This window comes from Acomys russatus, chromosome 1 (genome assembly GCF_903995435.1).
Source record: "Acomys russatus chromosome 1, mAcoRus1.1, whole genome shotgun sequence".
In the NCBI taxonomy this organism is placed as follows: Eukaryota; Metazoa; Chordata; class Mammalia; order Rodentia; family Muridae; genus Acomys; species Acomys russatus.
Window position 1 is genome coordinate 50,946,761 of NC_067137.1, and position 19,775 is coordinate 50,966,535.

Below are 19,775 nucleotides of genomic sequence, written 5' to 3' on the forward strand. Positions count from 1 at the left end.
GTCTTAAGACAAGGCAAGATAAGGTTGAGAATTCATCACTCTGCTTCTAGTATGACTAGATCACTCTGAGGGTCATACGTCTTTTAAAAAGCATTCTCTTATCTCAGTCCATTGTATGCAGCCATAGTAGGGTCTCTGAGGATGATTAATTTAAAATAAACAGAAATTTATATTCTTACAGTTCTATATGAGAGGAGGAAATCTTCTATAGTGTTACTAAGATATCTTAGAGGGTAAGGACTCTGGTCATCAAGTCTTATAAATTCAGTTTCCTCACTGAGACGATGTGTTAGAATGATACATCCGATTACGCAGGTTTCATTCAGTACAGAGCACTACCTTCTTTCCCATTAGCTTCCTTAAACCCAGGCGATACTTCATACATAATCTTGTCATTAAACTCTCAATTACTCACTTTAAGTGTGCCATCTGCATTGCACTGAGATATTTTGCCAGGAAATGCTGAGGTGGAATTAAGAATGTAAAGCTTGAAGGAAAAAAAAGCTAGTCAGGAAGAAGCACAACTTTCTGATTATCCTCACCTGACCATTGTTACAAGAGCGCTGAGGAAGCTTCTACTTTGAAGTCCAGCTTCATTTCTTCTCAATGGCCTATGATTAAAGTGTGTGGTGTCTTTATCAGTTGTACCTAACTGGTGGGCAACCAAAAACAATGGCAATACCCAGTAGTCTTTGGAGGCCTCGGGGATCTCCCTGATCAACAACACACAGGAAAGTATTTCACAGCTGACGCAGGGATTTTTGTTTAGCAACAACCCTGTCCCTGCCCACCAAATAGAATACATCTCAAAAAAAATTTTTTAATTATATTCTAGTAAGCTTGCATTTTTAAAACATCCTCCCATTGCTTTTTACTTCCTTATCACTCTCTACAGCACCCTGTGTTACAGTAATGACCGGACTGGCATGGCATGGCCATGAGTATAATGCTGTAATGCCTCTTGGTGTATGAATGAGAAAACAAGCACTTTCTGATTTGATGTGAGGTTTGCTTCATGAGATGGTACTCATGACTGGTATTCTAAGTCATTCTGATCAGGAACCCAAGGGTTCTAGACCCTAGGTCCTAGGGGAGAGTCTATTACTACTGTTTTACTGATTAGAGGATAACATCAAACAGACTGTAAATGCTGAAGGGAAGTGTCTTTTCAATACTGGCCTAGTCACTGATAAGTTATCAATGCTACAATAGATAATCATTATTTATGCTTATGCAAGCATCCAATTAAACTCAGTGGGTCTCACAAGGAAAAAAAATGACATGATAATGTATGTTTATGGGTTGTGTCTACTAGGGAAAATGATTTAAATGAGAGAGTAAACCATTAGGAAATGTAAATGGGGTGAATAGGACTAAATTTCATTATATTCATATATGCGGAATTTTTAAAAAAAAAAGAATAAAAGCACATGTGAGAGAATGGAGGGGAAGGGGAAGAGGAAGAAAGACGAGGTGACGATGGGAGGGGAAGAGAGAGTGAGAGTCGGGGAGGAGGGAGAATAGGAACATACAGGGGGTTAGGAGTAACCTCAGACTACACTGCTGATCTGAAAAAGCTTCTCAGCCAACCTGATGGAGAGCTATGGAATCTATGCGGTCTAATCTAGAATTCTCACTGGACTTAAGTGGCATATAGTATCATCTTTCTCATTGATCTCTATCTGAGTAATCCAAATTGGCTTCCAAAGGGAGCAAGAAGCATCTTCAGGTGAACAGAAAAGAGTTAAAAACAGAACTTAGTACTACATCTTTGCTACCACATACGGCAAACTTTTTCATCTCCAGTAATTGTGTATTCTGGATAACGTATTATTCTCTCTCTCTCCTTTCTTTTAACTACCCATATTTTAAACTTAAGGATCTGATATTCATCTCAAAATTTATAAATGTGTATATCAAATTTGAAACATTTTGCTTGGTTTTGTTCAAGTACTTGAGATTTCTTTGGATTCTACTCTTTGTATTCCCTATTCTTAAAGCAAAAACATGGGAACCGTTATTGATCCTCTCAGATAGAAGATAAAAAATATATCCACTATCAAACCTTGTTTCAAAGCTTCAGTTTAGTTTAAGATTTCTTTTTGCATTTAATTATGTGTTTGTCTCTGTGAGGGTTTATCTGTATGTGCATGCAGGTGTCTGGGGCGTTCAGGCGTTGGCATCAGCTCCTCTGCAGCTGGACTTACTGGTGTTTGTCAGCTGCCTAATATGAGTGCTGGGAGCAAAACTTGGGTCCTGTGTAAGAGCATTTGATAAGTTTAACTCCGGAGCATTTCTCCAACCCCTCACAAGTCCATCTCAATTTCAATGTCTTATCTTCCTCTGAACTGCCGCTTTCCTAGGTATATAGCCATGAGTCGCCCCATACTGGACTGGTCTGCTAATTGCCCTTTGCAATATACAACTCTCATCCCATTTATCTCCTGGGTAAATGGAGTACTTAAAACATATAGCAATAAGTTGACCATTTACTTATAATCTATCATATTATCCTTAACAACCTTCAAGTGTCTTTAATATCAAGCTTTTAACAAGTTTGTTTGGTTTGGTTTGATTTGTTTTGTTTTGTTTTTTGAGACAGTGTTTCTCTTTGTAGCCTTGGCTGTCCTAGACTCACTTTGTAGACCAGGCTGGCCTCGAACTCACAACGATCCGCCTGCCTCCCGAGTCCTGGGATTAAAGGCATGCACCACCACACCTGGCTTACTTTTAACAAGTTTTAAAGCCTAACTGTTGTGGCCTGCTACTTCTTGCTCACCAGGCCTAATACTATTGCTTCCTTAGAAATATATTACTATTTCTAAAAAAATTTCCTCACTTTAAGCCATGATCTCTATTTTTGTTGGGCAACTTGGGGAAGAAAGGGTGTGGTTTTGTACTTCTTCATCACTGTTCACCACTGAAGAAAGTCAGGAAAAGAATTCAAACAGGGCAGGGTACTGGAAGCAGAAGCTAATGCAGAAGCCATAAAAGAGTGATGCCTCCTGGCTTGCTCCCTATGGCTCAGTTTACCTGATTTTATATGAACCCAAGAAAATCAGCCAAGAGATCATACCACCTAAAATGAGATTGGCCTTCCCATATCAATTACTAATTAAGAAAATGCCTACAACCCTACCTTAAGGAAAAATTTTTCCCCAATTGAGGCTTTTTTCATCATCACTGACTCTAGCTTGGAACAAACTGATGTAAATAGCACAGTCTCAATTGTTAATTTGTAACATTTAGTTTAATGAATTATTCTTTTGTTGATTTTGGAGTATTTCAAATTAAATCAAGCCATATTTTTAACTCCATATAGAATATTATTGTCTATTTCCTTAATATAAAATCATAGTTTCGGATCATTTATTGAGGTAGTTGGTTTACTTAATATAGGTCATTCACCTAAAGAAATCTGGAAGTTCAAGTGTCATATCTAATTAATGTATTACTGCATTCTCAGTATTTCGAACAGTGTCTATTTGCTCTCTGGCCTCAAATTTAGACTTCTTCTTAGAGTTAATGAATAACTTACAAATTACAGATTTGGTACTTTGACTTGATTCTACTTACATTGAAGAACCCATGGGAACTAATTGTTTTTGTGTTTTTATTCAGTCCTATTATTTTCCTTTTCTTGTGTTTCCCTTCAAACAAAGTGTTTATAGTTCTTGAGATTTGGAAATATTTTATATCATTGTAGCATTTTGAATTTGAGTGCACATGTTGTTCAATTCTCCAGTGTGCTCTAATACTCACTAACTCTTATTCAGTGATAGGAGTCATGACACACTGACTTTATGTAAGTATTAAAAACTCATCCTTTCTGTGGCTGACAATCTGAAGAATCTTTTATCTGGATCTTACTTGATTGTTTTCCTCAGAAGGACATTGAGGCCTTCTTTAACATGGAGAACATTTTCAGCCTAGGTACAATGGGCCAAATAGCTTTCTTCAGCTCCTGTAATGTAATTATTTCCTGCCACTAACTAAGCAAAGTGGCACATCTGTTGAATAGATGAGAAAGCCAGAATTAGACTGCTTTCCAAAAGCCAGCACAGTGGTTCCCTCCTGGCACTCATTTCATGTGCCTAAAGAAAACCTTCTGCAGGGGGCAGGAGATCTGTGAACACACCATGGGGATTCCCAGTTGAATATTGTCATGTTCTTTGTAACCATTTGTGAAGAGGCAGGGGCTGTGAGAAAGTGCTGCTCTTATTTTCAACACGTTCTGTGGCTTGAAGCATAGCTGTTTCTCTGCATCTGATGTCATGCAGCCTGCATTTATCTCTTCATTTTTCATAGACCCAATGTATTGGTTCACCCAGTTAAAGTATTTAAGAAAACACTATATATTTTTTCTGCTGAGACTCCACTAATTAAAGCTAAGAACCTAAAGTTTAAAGGGATCGGCCACCTAAGATGCTTATACTGTCTGCTCAGCATGGCTGCGGCTGGTCTTTAGATCTGAAATTTCACATTTACACACACACATCACCCGGTATTTGTTTGAATAAAATGGTTTACTACCAAATATTTAATTTCTTCTACTTAATATTTGTCCCCTCACAACAGAATTAAGAAGGGCAGCTTGAACTGTATTGGGAATTATAAGTTATTAGACATTATAATTGATTAGCTATCATACTGGCAATTTGTCAGACTGGCATCTGAAATCATTTCAGTTCCTGATAATTACTTATGGTTTTAAAAATGAATAATAATAAGAAAGTCTAAGGATCCAGTTAAACACAATTTCAAAGGAATTAAATGAAAATAGTAATTTTTTTTCCTTTCTAAAATGTGAGCCTAATCAAGCTTTTAGTGATTTGGGGTTAGCCCTGCATTGATTGTTACAATGTTGGGTATAATAAACACTATAATTCCTAAAGACAAATGAAGGCCTTTTGATAGTTTATCTATTGAACATGTCTCTGGTCTAATAAAACTTTATTCATAATACAGGAGATAGCTTGAATTTGTTCTGCTATTAGTTTTTTGCTATCCTAGACAAATTTATTGAGCTTTACCTAGCTCACATTTTGCATTCTAACATTTACCTCCATAGTCCAAGAAGCTCTACCATCTACATCCACAGTATCAGCAGATAGGAAGGAGGGCTTAATAGGACAGTTACATGCTTTTTATTCAAACAGAATATTATATTCTTCCATACATCAATCTACCTCTTATATTTCATTTGCCAACTCCTCCTTCTGGGAACCTAGTAATACAGTCATGTAAATAAGTATACGTTCACTGGAGTTCTGCTACCAAGACTACTAGGGAAGAAAAAGAATGAAAGGATTAGAGATTGGGATAGAGACTGTGTTATGCATCATGGAGCAAGTCACCCCATGTAGTTTCCTCATTTGATGAAAGGTCAAAGGCTTTAGCTCATAGAGCTCAAATGTAAAGACTGTGTGGTGTAATGCACACTATTTGTGTTGTACACTCTCCTTGACAGCTGATATATTTTAAACATCAGCATTATTTCCATCTTCTGTGGGTTTGGCTTTTTGTTGTGTCTCCATTGACAACAATGTTGTTGGGTAATACTCAGGTATTCAAGAAACCTGTTTAGGATAATGAACTATCAGCATCACATGAAATTTGGGATTTATAGAGACCAGAAACTAATCTGCCTACTTTATCTGTGATTTTAAAAAAGATTAATGACAGTAATTGTACATATGTGTGATTGTCTTAATATGATTAATGTTTAATTACTTAATAAAGGGACATAACTAGTTTGTGGAAGAAACAAGACAACTGGTGAATCAGGTTCAGATAGGAACTGGTTCCCAACTATTTCTGTAATGATTTAGTTATAACCATTTTGCCCTCTCCTTCAACTACTACATTCATTATTTAAATCCATTAGAAGGAGTCCAATGTAAAGACCATGTAAAGAAACTGAATCATTTGTCTCCCTTTGGATAGGGAGGACAAGGTGCATAAATTTACACAACTGCATGAGCTGGAAAGAAGCAAAGAATCAGGCGGAAGGGGACTGGTAGGGACCCAGATATATTCATTACATATGTCCTGACTGATTTCAAATAGCTTGGCCATTTGTTAACACATCAGGATAATTCTGTTTTTCTGAATAATCAACCAAAAATATTTTGCCTTACAAAAAAATAAATGATAGGCATCTTTAAAAAGGCTGCACAAAATAAAACAATGTCTGTTTTTTTGTTGTATGTCTATTTGTTTTCCCTCCAGTCATGCTATAGGAATTGTGGCTTTAATTAATTGTATGTTTTTTCATAAATTTTCTATTATGTAATTTTAGAGGCAAAGTAATCCTTACCCAGCCTCGAGTTCTATAAAGATTCCAAGGCCAGCCTGGTTGAGTACAGAGCAATTGATTACAGTCTCTGATAAAACACGGAAGCCAGATGGAGCTCACTTTTGTCTTTATAAGTTTGCCAGTGAATCTAAGCCTGTGACAACTTGGGATTTATTTTAAAACGTGATTCACACTAGAGTCATCTACTCTCATTAGGCAAGTCTTTCAGGCATTTTGAATTACTTTGATTTGGCACATTTATTGAAAAAAAAAATAAGGTTATAAAACTAAAAGTATTCTTTAATTTAATTGCTATATAACAATTGTATAGGACCCACACATTGACTTGCAAGATAGTAGATGTATGTTTTAGCACTAAATGCTGTTCAAGGACATCATTAGAAATCCAGTATATTAGCAAATTGTATATTCTTTTCCTATCCCAATAATGAGTTTGGTCTAGGTAGACTGTTTCTTGGGACAACTTAGATATTTAAAAAATTATGAGTCCAGATAATAAAAATGACGTACGTGTCTATCCTTGGAATGTGGCCTTTATAAAACTAAACACAAGTAAATCTACTTTGGTTAGCATACTTTGATTAAGCAAAATGTTCTTCACAGTCTGTACTCTTGGTTACATTTATTTATGTGATTGGGTATTAGAGAAAGAACATAGAAAGTCAGTGAAGAATGAAGAGGTAATTAAAGATTGAAAAGTATGCAAAATCAGATACCTCCTTAATGTATTGTTTAGGACATATAATCCTTACCATTTTACCCTTATTATTTAATCCTTACCATTTTCTTTGTCCAATATTGTTAATCTTTTGATCTTCATGTTTTTCTTTGCACAGTGTTTTCACAAAATACTGAACCTACAAATATCTACAGCAGTTTCATGTGGACGGATTGCATATTCTGAAAGCCTGAGCTGTGTCATCATGAAACACATCCTGTAAAGTCTCTGAAGCATAAAGCTCTGCCCAACACCTGCATAAAGAATCCCTCATCTGGTGTGTAAGGTTCTCCTCACCTACACCATGACAAACCAGGAGAAATGGGCCCATCTCAGCCCCTCAGAATTTTCCCAGCTTCAGAAATATGCTGAGTGTGAGTATTCATGTGGAAGACATAACCTAACTTGACATTTGTGTTAAACAAGGCAGGATTCATGAAAGCAACTGGTCACAGGTCCTAGGTCAACTCAAGACTGCCTCTTAGCATAAAAATTAGAAAACGAGGAAGAGATAAATCAAGTGTCAGAGATTTAAAAGAAACCAGGATATCAGATACAAAACTAATCCTGGAAAACATTGCTGGTAATAGAAATAAAGCGAGGGAACCCAAAGGGAAGGGTTATTGATTGTTGTTGTTTCCTTTTCCTTACTTGTGAAACTATCCATTCAAAAAAGATCCAGAGAAGGGATCAGGGACATGTTGCGCCTCCACAGATGTGCCTAATCTCAATCAAAACTTCCAATGAAAAAGACCTGAGGAGTTTAAGCCAATGTGTTTTATTAGCTCTTCAAATGAGAAACCAAGACAGTTCACTGTATAGTAGGCTAGTTCAGGATAAGCTTCATTATGCATTACAGTAAGAATTTATGCATAATAATTTTATGAGATGACAAATTGCTGGTTAATTGTGACCTCTGTAAAAACTAGTTGAGATCTCAAGATCATCAAGTTTTCTGTTCTTTTTCATACCATCAAGAAAACAAAAGAAATGCTATTTATTCTTCCGAGCTAATTAAGAAGAAAAGTGTATCATGATTAGAATGTATTCTTGCATAATAAATTGTCATTAACAAAGTAACTGAAAATATACTAATCACATGACAATTATAAGTAATACACTACTCTCAACATTTAGTACATGCAATCAGTTTTTAGACATTTGGAGATCAAAATTTTCATCTTACAACGCAGCATTAGAAATTAACATTCCTTCAAAGTTTATTAGTGGAGTATCATATTGGACTTGCTTGCTTTTTTTAATCTTTCAACAGTAAATTGTTACTTTAAATGCATTAGTAAATAGATTTTTTTAATAAGATCATGATCTAGAGTTAAATTTCCAACATGTTAAGACTATGCATATCAAATAATAGATGTTTTGTGTGCTTTGGGGGATGGAAGTGTGGCTGTGTGATACTTGAGAAGAACTAGTCATCTCAGGAAACCCCTCAGACAGCAAAACTAAATTGAAATTTAAGCTAGAGAACACCGCAAAGACCATTGTTTTTGTTTTTTATCCTACTGGGGATTCTCCCCACATAGCTACAATAGACCCTGTAACTATCATGCCTATCAAGACCACTTGGGTGTTGTTAAAATGAGCAAGAGATGAGTAGAGAAAAACTTGTGTAGCATTCCCTGTAGGGCAGCCAACACACCTGAATGTGTGTGCTGAAACCCTAATTCTGTATCTGACACTGGAAATTTTCCTAACATATCTGTAGATTATTTTCTGTACCTTTCAACAAAAAAATCAGAAGTATTCATTACTACAAGTATTAAATGGAATAAACTGTATTTGAGAAGTAAACAAAATGCCGGCATTTTGATATGGCTAAAACTGTTTACAACTGCTATTTTAGTATAGAGAGAGTAAATATGTTGTGTTGGGCATTTGAGCTTGTTGTTGTTGATAATCAAGTAGAAGGCTGCCATAATATGGGTGCTTAAAGAACTGGTGTCTTTTTTTTTTTTTTTAACACTAAGAGAATAGAACCTGATCCCAAGGTAGAAGCTTCAAGTGATATTGACTGCCTTATTTCTGTGTTGTCTCCTCACATGCTGAAGGCAGCTTAAGTGGAGCATGCTGTGGCTGCCTGGAGCATGCTGTGACCAGGCCCCTGTTTAAGGTTGCAGCCTGAGTCACTCCATGGGAGGCATTTTCATTGAGATGTGGGAAGAGAGTCTCATTTGTGCCTCCACACTTTATATAAAGTCATCCAAACTGTTGTTACAAGACAGAAAGCTCTCACTCCTGCTGAGAAGAGAATTGAGCTTATCTCATCCGTGATCTGTCTGTGCTTCCTGCTGGGGTTTCTGGGCCCAGCAAAGGGTTAAGAGACTCCAGGGTTTTTCATGAACCAGAATGGAATGTCTTCTGAGTACATAAAACATGTTATTTTCAAATCTTTGTTCATTATCCGCCACATGCTGTCATTTGGGATTAACCTTTTGTTTGCGATGGGTAGAGTGTGCTGTAAGGCACGTGGATTATTTTTGACAGGCACTGTGTTATGGGAGGGAGATTTCCAAACATTCATAAATTTCATACTGTTTGTGGCAGTTGTCAATGTAGATACATGCAAAATTATGGTGACTTGAAGACTCGAGTGCCTGATTTTCAGATTCAGGGTATAATTTCTTCCACTGGAGAGGTACTCTGATGCGGTAGGAAAAGCCTTCAGTTTTATGAGCAACCTTTTTTCCCATTTAGACAAAGTTTCATGCACCCCAGGCTTCCCTCAAGTTCCTGAAATAGCCAAGAATAATGAGAAACTTCTGATACTCCATCCAATTCCCCCACCTCCTGAGTGTGGGGATTACAAATCTGTTCTACTGACCAACATAGATGTCCTCTGAGAGACTACACCCAGCAGGATATCAGGATGCATACTGGGACTGGAACTCACAGCCAGACTATGGCAGAAGCTCTCTGAGTTGAATGGAAGAGTTGAGGAATAGAAGGACAGGGGGTGGTGGCGGGGAGGTTGTCAGGAGCTCCAATAGGAGACTATCAAGGCTGAGGGATCTGGTCCTTGGGGTGTCTGCACAAACTTATGCACTAATGGAGGACATTGTAAGCAGGGATCCTATACCCTCTGTTCAGCCTCTCGACAGCTCATTCTCCACGTGGTGAAGGGGGCAGAGTGGGAGGCTGTCTCTGACAGGAACTCTAACAGGGGAGCTCGAGGGGAGGAAATAGGGCAGAAGAGAGAGAGAGAGAGTGTGGGAACAAGAGAATAAGATTGAGGAGATTACAATTGGGATGTAACCTGAAAAAATAGATTATATATAATAGATTTTTTTCTTTTGTTTTCACTTTTACATACACATTTATATTATTACACATATATACAGTAAGATACATACAGCAAGAAGGACCACAAAACAATTAGGAATTTTATAAATGCTATGTTCGTATTGTTTTGCCTATTTGTACTTGGCAACCTTGGAGAAAACATCTTTCCTGTCTTGGTGAGTTTGCAATTCTGAATGTAAATCAGCATCTATCATATTGATAGAGATGAGTCTCTATCAACCTAAAAACAGCTATCTAGACCTAAAAACAACTTAATCCCTAAACAACTAAGATTAACTGAAAACTAAACTATCTGGTCTTCAAATACTTGAGACGGAATAAAATTAATGATCTGGGTAAACAGGAAGTGCAAGTTAGCAGGTTCCAAAATGAGAAAACAACAGAAACAGTTTGCTGCCTGAACAGTCACCCAAAACTCCCTAACACTGCAACATCAACTTCAGCCTTCTGGCACAGTATATCTGACAGACATATTTGTGAGGCAAGAACTATTGAGGACTTGCTTACTTGTCTTGGCAGAGTTTGCCCATCAGCTCTGCCTGCATCCAAGCTTGCCTGCTTTTAGGCAGAATTCTGTGTGTGGTAGAAATGAGGACATTCTGCCTAAGGGTTGCCTTGACACATTTGTAGCAATCGCCCTAAGGAGGTTCTTTAATGCTCATCATCTTCTCTGAGGTAGGCTGGGTGTTGCCATGAGATACCATGTCTTATTGTCAAAGGATCCTTAAAATCATAAAAACATTTTTAAATGCCATATGTGTAGATCTCTGAGGCTTTTGAAGACCTTATCTAACTATTTTCCCTTATCTATAGAATCATATCTATCGGTTAAACCCAGGGTGTATATTCTGATGAGAACAGACTAGTAAATTGACGTGACCATGAGCTGATCACATGACAGTAAACTTGTACTACTTAACTATCCCAAACGGGCTGCAACAGCACTTTCAAAGTATTGAAAGTAAGCCTTGTATTATAATTGAGTTGTATGGGTAGACTACCTCATATTAGAGTAGCAATATATTCTATGTGTGTGAAGAATAATCTTGAATTTGAATTCTATCTAAATTTTCATTGGGAGTTGGTTATGTTATTATTGGACTTTTTATATGTTTCATTAATTTATTCATATTACATCTCAATTTTTATCCCATCCCTTGTATCCTACCATTCCTCCCTCCCTCCTGCTTTCACCCTACTCCCCTCCCCTATGACTGTGACCAAGGAGGACCTCCTCCCTGTATATGCTCATAGGGTATCAAGTCTCTTTTTGGTAGCCTGCTATCCTTCCTCTGAGAGCCACCAGGGGATGTGGTCAAATACGGGGCATCAAAGTTCATGAGAAAGTCAGTCCCCATTCTCCACTCAACTGTGGAGAATGTCCTGCGCATTGGCTAGATCTGGGTAGGGGTTTGAAGTTTACTGCATGTATTGTCCTTGGCTGGTGCCATAATTAGAGCAGGACCCTTGGGCCCAGATCCGCCCATCATAATGATCTTCTTGTAGGTTTCTAGGACCTTCTGGATTCTTCTATTTCCCCATGCTCCCATGCTTCTCTCACCTAAAGTCCCAATAGGATGTCTTCTCCTCTGTCCCACTTTCCTGGTAAGTGAAGACTTTCATGGACCACGCCCCTTGGACTAGTGTCCAGATTTAAGTGAGTATATACCATTTGACTATTTCTGCTTGTGGGTTAACTCACTCATTATGATCATTTCTAGTTCAATCCATTTTTCCACAAATTTCTGGAATTCCTTGTTTTTAATCGCTGAGTAGTATTCCATAGTGTAAATGTGCCAAAGTTTCTTTATCCATTCTTCTACCGAGGGACACTTAGGCTGTTTCCAGGTTCTGGCTATTATGCATAAGGCCATTATGAACATGGTTGAGCATATGTTCTTGTGTATTATTGGTCTTATTATGAAAGAATATAAGATTGACTTAGCAATATCTCTCTTTTGCTTTATCTTTCTTTCTTAGGTAGGGATATATGGTTTGAAAAGAAAGAAGGAGGAATATAGGAATATGTAGGGATGATAGGACAAAAAGTAAATTATTGAATTTACTTAGGATCTTAACAGTTACTCATAAACAAAGTTATTTTAAATTCACTGATATAGAATTTTTTATATTGATGCAAAATATGTTTGATTTGGAAAAATTATAATAAAAAAGCCCCTCAAAATCTGTGCTACCATGACAACTTTAAAATATACTGGGAATAGAATCCAAGGAGTCTCCCAGCTAAAGTATATACCCAGTCCCCAAACTAATATTAGATAGTATTAACTTCCTGTCTTATCTACATCTTTATAGCCATAGTGTTTTTGTGACTAAATGAAATGGACTCATATGTTGGTGAATATAAAGGCAAAATAAGCACAAGCAAGACATAAAATAGTGGGGAAAAAATCATTACTTAAAGTAGCCAAGGACAACTTGTGAGTCATTTCCTAAGCAATGACTTCCACAAACAAAGAGAGCATGAGGATTTTATTCAGAAAGCCTATGAGTACAGGTTGATCCATTTCTGAGCATGCTCAATTTAAGATCATGGCAATTAAAGTGATAAAGCAGGAATGCTTCTGGGCACCATCATCTTGTACCATAAAGTTTTAGCTGACAACAAATGAAAGGACACTTTGAAGGCCCATTAACACAAGAATCTGCCCCTGACGGTGCCTGCTTTACTTACTGGCTAATAGTATAACCTTGGAAATTGTTCAAGAATTTTGTTGTTTTCACAAAGTATTTGGGAAAACCATGTTAATAAAGAAAATATCTATTTTGTCTCAGTTTCAGTTTATAACACCATGGCAGCCAGAATGTTTGTAGGAGAAAAAGAGAAAGTAAAAGACATATATAGATAATAGAAGATAGACAGACAGTCGAGGGTAGATATAGACAGATAGATGATAGATTAGTAGATAGATAGATGATAGATAAATAGATAGATGATAGGTATATAGATAGATATAGATGATAGATAAATGATAGATACATACATACATACATACATACATACATACATACAAACATACATAGTTACATAGATAGATACATAGATACATAGATAGATGATAGAGTGTACAAGGGACTACCTACATAGCAGGCTCTCACCTTTTCCTCCTTTATTCTATCCTTAATCTCAGTCTATACTATGGAGCCACTAACCTGATTTTCAACATAATCAAACTGACAAAATTAAGCATCACAGATTGTACCATAAAGTATAAGGTTTTCACCATTTTCAATAAACAGACTTTCACTTCAGAATATTTTTACTGTAGTGCTTAATAAAGCAATTGTCATTATAAATACGTGGTTTCTACTGTCATACTGTAAACAATTTATAAACATTATCTCATCAAAACTACAATAATCCTGAGTAGGAAGTAAAGTATCTTTCCTTGGGAATAAATTTATCTGGCAGAATAGTTGGCTGGGATCCTTGGCAGAGGTAAATGACAATAAAGGTCAAAGACGTAGTAGTTTATCTATCATTCTTATGAAGAATAAATAACATGTCAAAAATAGCCTATAAATAATGTTGGCAACAATAAACCAATCTAGAACGCATTTGCAGCATTTCTGTTCTATTTGCTTCATGCTGATTGGAATTAAGGTGGAACCAGGGAGCTTTTAATAAAAAGTCTTGATATGATAAGATATGGGCAGGTCATAGGATAAGCTGAAGACGGGCCAGCAGTGTCTTCCCCAATGGTCTTTCTAAGGCTGGTTCATAGAAACCAAAGAGAAGGCTTCAATTGAGTAGAAAGAGCTAGAGAGCGATGGAGAGGGATGTAGGGCAGCAAGAGAAAGAACAGTTTCAAATGAATCCTTCCTATACCAACATGCACAGGGGTCTCCCATAGCATCGGGATGGGTCACTCATGAATCTCAGTGTTGGGCTGTCTAATGAAGATACAGAATTCAGTGTTCTACTTACACTCTTTTGTTCTCTTCACCGAATCTCTCTCATTATTCGTTTACTATACACATGGAGGACTAGGAGTTAAACTTGATGATGGGATGCTTGCTTAGAACATTTAAGGCCCTGGGCTGAATCCCTCAAAACACACACACACACACACACACACACACACACAGAGAGAGAGAGAGAGAGAGAGAGAGAGAGAGAGAGAGAGAGAGAGAGAGAGAGAGAGAGAGAAGAGATGAAGAGATGTTAGAAAGAAAAGAGGAGTTTGAAGAGGAGAAGCAAAACTAAAAATATATACATAACACAGAAAATGAAATCAACAAGGAAGCCATGAAGCATTGTAATAAAGATATCTTTTCCCCATTTTAAGAAAGTATTCCTCACTTAAAAGGAAAACATTCTTCTAACATGAAAGCCTAATTGTGCCATTTAGATATATTTTGTGCTTCTTTCATACAAGATGAGATAAGAAAGAAAGAGAATCTCTCTCTCTCTCTCTCTCTCTCTCTCTCTCTCTCTCTCTCTCTCTCTCTCTCTCTCTCTCTCTTTCTCTCTCTCTGTGTGTGTGTGTATGTGTAGTGTGTGTGTGTGTGTGTGTGTGTGTGTACATGTATAATTCATTGTTAAACAAATTAGATCACATGCTATTCCTCTTTCTAATTTATCATGCTGAGATTTGCTTTTACTTCTGTCTTCTGCCTTGTGTTAGATTAGCTCTATTTTGGGAGGACAAGGCACTTACTGGTAATTACTCTCTTTGTGCAAGCCGAAAGGATAAATGGCACAGTGCTAGCTAGCACACTCTCTGAGAACACATAATTTGTTGTCAGATAAGGCTGGCTTTGAGTCCCAGTGCTGTGGTGCTTGCTTCACTTTCCTAGAATCACACAGATTCTGGGGGTTCAATGTGCAGACGTGTGAGGTGCTTTGCAGTTGCTATGATGAGCATCATGGAGCAGCTGACTGAGGTAGTTTCATTTCAGATGGCTTAGTTTTCTACTTTGACTTAAACCTACTGGCTGTACTGGTTTGGCTTACCTACAGTGTTTTGACTTTACTCTCACTATTGACCTGAAATTTATATCTGAATACCTATTTTAGATGCATCTCTCATTTCTGACCTTATTTCTTCTGATTCACATGATTGACTTGCCAGCTCCTGGCCCTGACCCAGACTGTATTTCTGGAATGTATGTTGGCAGGGTAATCTCTTTTGTCTCATCCTGTCCTGCTGGCTGTTTGCTAAGTGCTTCAAACTCAATTTCCTGCTTGTTTGCTTGTTTTCTGTCATCTTCATTCTTTTATGATTAAATCTTTCACTAGTAAAAGAAGGTGATAAGTATATCTTCCCACTATTTTAGGCCCCATAGACATTTGATAAATTTTTGGCAGAAGTTTATTTAACATTTTTAGACTTTAAAAATCAGTGTTATTTAGATTTCTGGTCCCATAGAATAATATTGAAGGATGACTTCTGCGGAATATTGGTCAAAGTGAGCCAATATCTGCTTTGATTAAATGCTCATGGTATCTCAGTAGGTTGACAAAACAGTGCTTTTATTCCTGCTTCCTATTATATTTATAAGTTTAAACATTATTTCTAATAAACTTTATTATAATAAAATTTACAAATAAATAAAATCAGCATACATCAAAATTAACCATACCAAAGGCATCCACAGCTACATGAGCTTCTGTACAACTAGAAATGGCACAGGACATCAAAGATGTGAAGCTCCATGTTAAATTTTACACCTTCAGTATCAATATATTTTTATGCCCTATATTTATTTACATTGAGCGCAGGAAATTGACACAAGGTATAAAAGAGGCTACAAAGTGAACTCTTTTCCTAGGTCTAATTCTGTCATGGCCTTTTTTTTTTTTTTATTATGGTGCTGGATAATGGTGTAATATATATCCTGTTACATTTTTGCTTATTTAACCTAACATAGAGTTGGTTCGATTTTGTACTTAGGTACAAGCCTATGCGATTGAGCAGCCATCAACTTTGGAAATTGGCATAAGGAGGAAAAAGCTTATAAAGTGGTTGCCACCTCTGAGACTGTACCTTGCTTTCAGGAACAGACTTAAATATCTTTGGCCCAAGCTACTCAGATAGCTGCATTCCACTTCCAGCCTGTGGATGAAGACAGTCATTCCATGTTTTCTGTGAATAAAAATATGAAAATAGTGGGTAAAAATAATACTGTGATCAATATCAGAGGAATAAAATACAGCCTACTGTTTACTTTAGACCAGAATCAAGGGAATGATAAACAGCTTATTGTTTACTTCACAGAACTGCATAAGTCAATCTCTTAAAGTTTCTATTTTGTCATTCATAAAACAAGATTAATAATCTCCATTTTGAAGTGCTAAACCCTTCTATTAATTATAATATTGTAACCATGTACAACATAAATGTTCCAAAGCTTTATTTTTTGTTGATATGCTTTATCCTCAATTCAGCTGAGCTTTAAATATTGCTATATTCATTAGAGATTACTTTGGTCTCTACCTTATTCATATGTCAGGGAGTAAAATGAAGGAGGTAGTACAAATATAAATAGAAGACCTTAATTTTCTTCCTTCATCATTTACTGTATGCACTATGCATGCAGTATATTTTCTTCTTAAGCCTCATTTTTTGTGTCTGGTAATATGATATTGAATAATATCCCTTTTTTGAAAAATCCTACAGCCTATGCAGAGAGAGAAATGTTATTCTATATTACATTAAAGAGTCATTTGGTCACTATATATTTAACATTCTTAGACAACCTGTTTCATATGGGTAGTAGATAAAAGGCAATGAGGTTTTTAACATTAACTGACACTATTGCATAGAGGTTACAGAAACAGAGAACCCATGTAGTTAACAGAACTGGTATGGAGGTTTGAAAGATGCTGTATCAATGGGAGGAAATGGAAGTACTTGATGGTATATGTGCTTATCTTTGCAAGTCGGCTGTGTACATGCTTATGCAGATAAGCCCTGAGAGTAGGGGTGAAGAATACAGCAATAGTCACCAAGGTGACTCTATGAGTACTGTTAGTGAAAGGTTCTTGACTATCATTGGTAGACGCTGAGGATAGTAATAATATTAATTTTTAAACATAACACACACACACAATGTATTTGAAGAATGAGGAACTATTGAATATGCAAGTGTACATGAAGGTTAAGACATTGAAACAGAAAGGAGAGCAGATATAAGAGAGAGAATCTGAAGAAAAATATGAAGAAATGTACTTTCCAATTAAATTGTTATCTCAGAAAGAGGGGTGATGTATTCTGTTTTGCACACCTAAGTCAGTGTGATTCATTTAACAGTAGAATGGATTACAAAAAACAAGTTTAGAGAGAATGTAGAGTGTTTTTGTTTTGAACAGTTGAGCTATGATTCTACAGGGTTTCATACTGAGATATAAATTAAGAACTTTGACATACACATTTGAAGCCCAAGAAAAAATTAAGACTCAGGGACATAGAGTGGTGTGCCACGGCATACTGTGTGGTTATCAAATCAAGGGCATATGTGAGATGGCCTACGGAAGCCGACCAAGACAGGGAGAAGGGAAGGGAGGAAACAGTAGGGAGCACTTTATGTGAGAAAACTGGAAGATAGGTGTCTTAGGTAGGGTTTCTATTGCAATGAGGAAACATTGCGACCAAAGCAAGTTGAGGAACAAAGGGTATGTTTGGCTCACACTTCCACATCACTGTTCATTATCAAAGGAAGTCAGGGCAGGAACCTGCAAGAAAGAGCTGATGCTACTTACTGGCTTGCTCACCATGGATTGCTCAGCCTGCTTTCTTATAGAACCCAGGGCCACCATCCCAGGGATGGTACTACTCAAAATGGGCTGGGCCCTTTACCATCAATTGTGACACTCAAAAGACTAATACAGAAGGATCACTGCAGATATGATCCCAGCCGGGTCTACAAATGGGACCTAGACCAGTCAGGGCAACATAAAATGGCCCTGTCCCAAATACACAAGAGCAAACAAATAAAAATAATAATACAGGTGATGCAGTATAAATTAGGATAGCACAATGTGTGCAGGTTTTACAACATTTTGGGATTCTAGGGAGTTTGGGGTTCTTATTTATTTATTTTAGTGTAGTAGGTTCAGTGAAATGAATGGAAAAGAAGCAATGGGAAGAATACATATGTTCTATTTTTAGAAGGAAATGAAAACGAGACTTTAATAGCAAAAATGTGCAGGGTAAGTATGATTTTTTTTCTTCTCCATGAGTGAAGGAGCAAAACTAGAGTAGATATTTTTTTAAAATACAGGGACTAGTTTGTGACAAAATATTGTATATCTATGGCCAACTGTTGATTTCATTTTGGCATTCATTTAATTTCCTTATATCTATACTATTTATTTTTCCAACAGTAGTTTGGGGGTTGATCAAGTTATATAACCTTCTTAAACTTTAATCTCCTCTACTGTGTAATTAAGGAAATAAAGAAGACTATCTCAAAACAGTTTTATACTATGAAATAAAATGTTGTGTATGCAATTGCCTTTTAAACAGTAAGCTACCAGAGTAAGTTAATTATCACTTCTATTGTTATTATAAGAGTGTTCTGAGTTTTGTTCAACTATCTTTACTTTCCCTAGAGTTCAATATCTCTGCTACTCACAAGTACATATTTCTATTTTTATTATTTGCTGAATAATATACTTTGCTTCTTTGTGACTCTGTGAGGTATGGATTCCTGCTCAAAGCAGCTCTCATTTACCTTTTTTACGCAGTTATCTTGAAATCCCACAGATGCTTTAAAACCCTCCCCAGGTATGTGAAGTCCCAATTTCTCATTGCCCAAACCAGATTTTATATGATGAATACTGCCAGGTTTTGAAGACCTGCAATTCTGCCCTATTGATGATGTAATACATTATCCTGGTGAAGATTCATGGATGCTAGAAGATGCAATGCCCTAGGGTCAGAGGCAATGGGCCCCATAAATCATGTCAAAATAAACTGCAGGCCCCTTATGCATGTGTCTAAAGGCTCCTTTCTTCAGTTCCCACAGGAAAATATGAAAAGGGAGAGGTCGTGTCTATGAAGACAGAGAATTAAGTTGTAGGGAAAAAATCTCTACATTAAGGGATTTGTATTTTTTAAAATGGACAATGAAATTCTCAAGATACATGTAAAATATAATATAAACAATCCTTAACAAGATAGACTGGAATGCAAGCAGTTGACCGGCATCTCTGCTTGCAATATCCACAGAACATGAAACAAACAGATGGGTGTCTTTCAATAAACAGAAGCTAATAGCAGCCGTTAATAAGATAGTGTCCATGGACACTATATTCACCCTTCAGAGCCACGCATTCTTTGCTTGCTTGCTTGTTTCATTCCCTTCCCCCTTGCTCCCAGGTCAAGCCCTCCATTTCCAATGTAGGAAACTCATCCAGTTTCTATATCCATTCTAAGAACATGAAGCAGA

General features: G+C 36.8%; 1 protein-coding gene across 1 annotated transcript in view; it reads left to right on the forward strand.

Moving 5' to 3' along the window:
• Positions 1-19,775, forward strand: part of Dgkb (diacylglycerol kinase beta) — a 696,235-nt gene that overhangs the window by 82,321 nt on the left and 594,139 nt on the right. The window contains exon 2 of the mRNA XM_051145066.1: positions 7,156-7,411. Within this exon, the coding sequence (XP_051001023.1) occupies positions 7,342-7,411 (70 nt within the window). The 5' untranslated portion in view covers positions 7,156-7,341. The remainder of the gene's footprint in view (positions 1-7,155; positions 7,412-19,775) is intronic.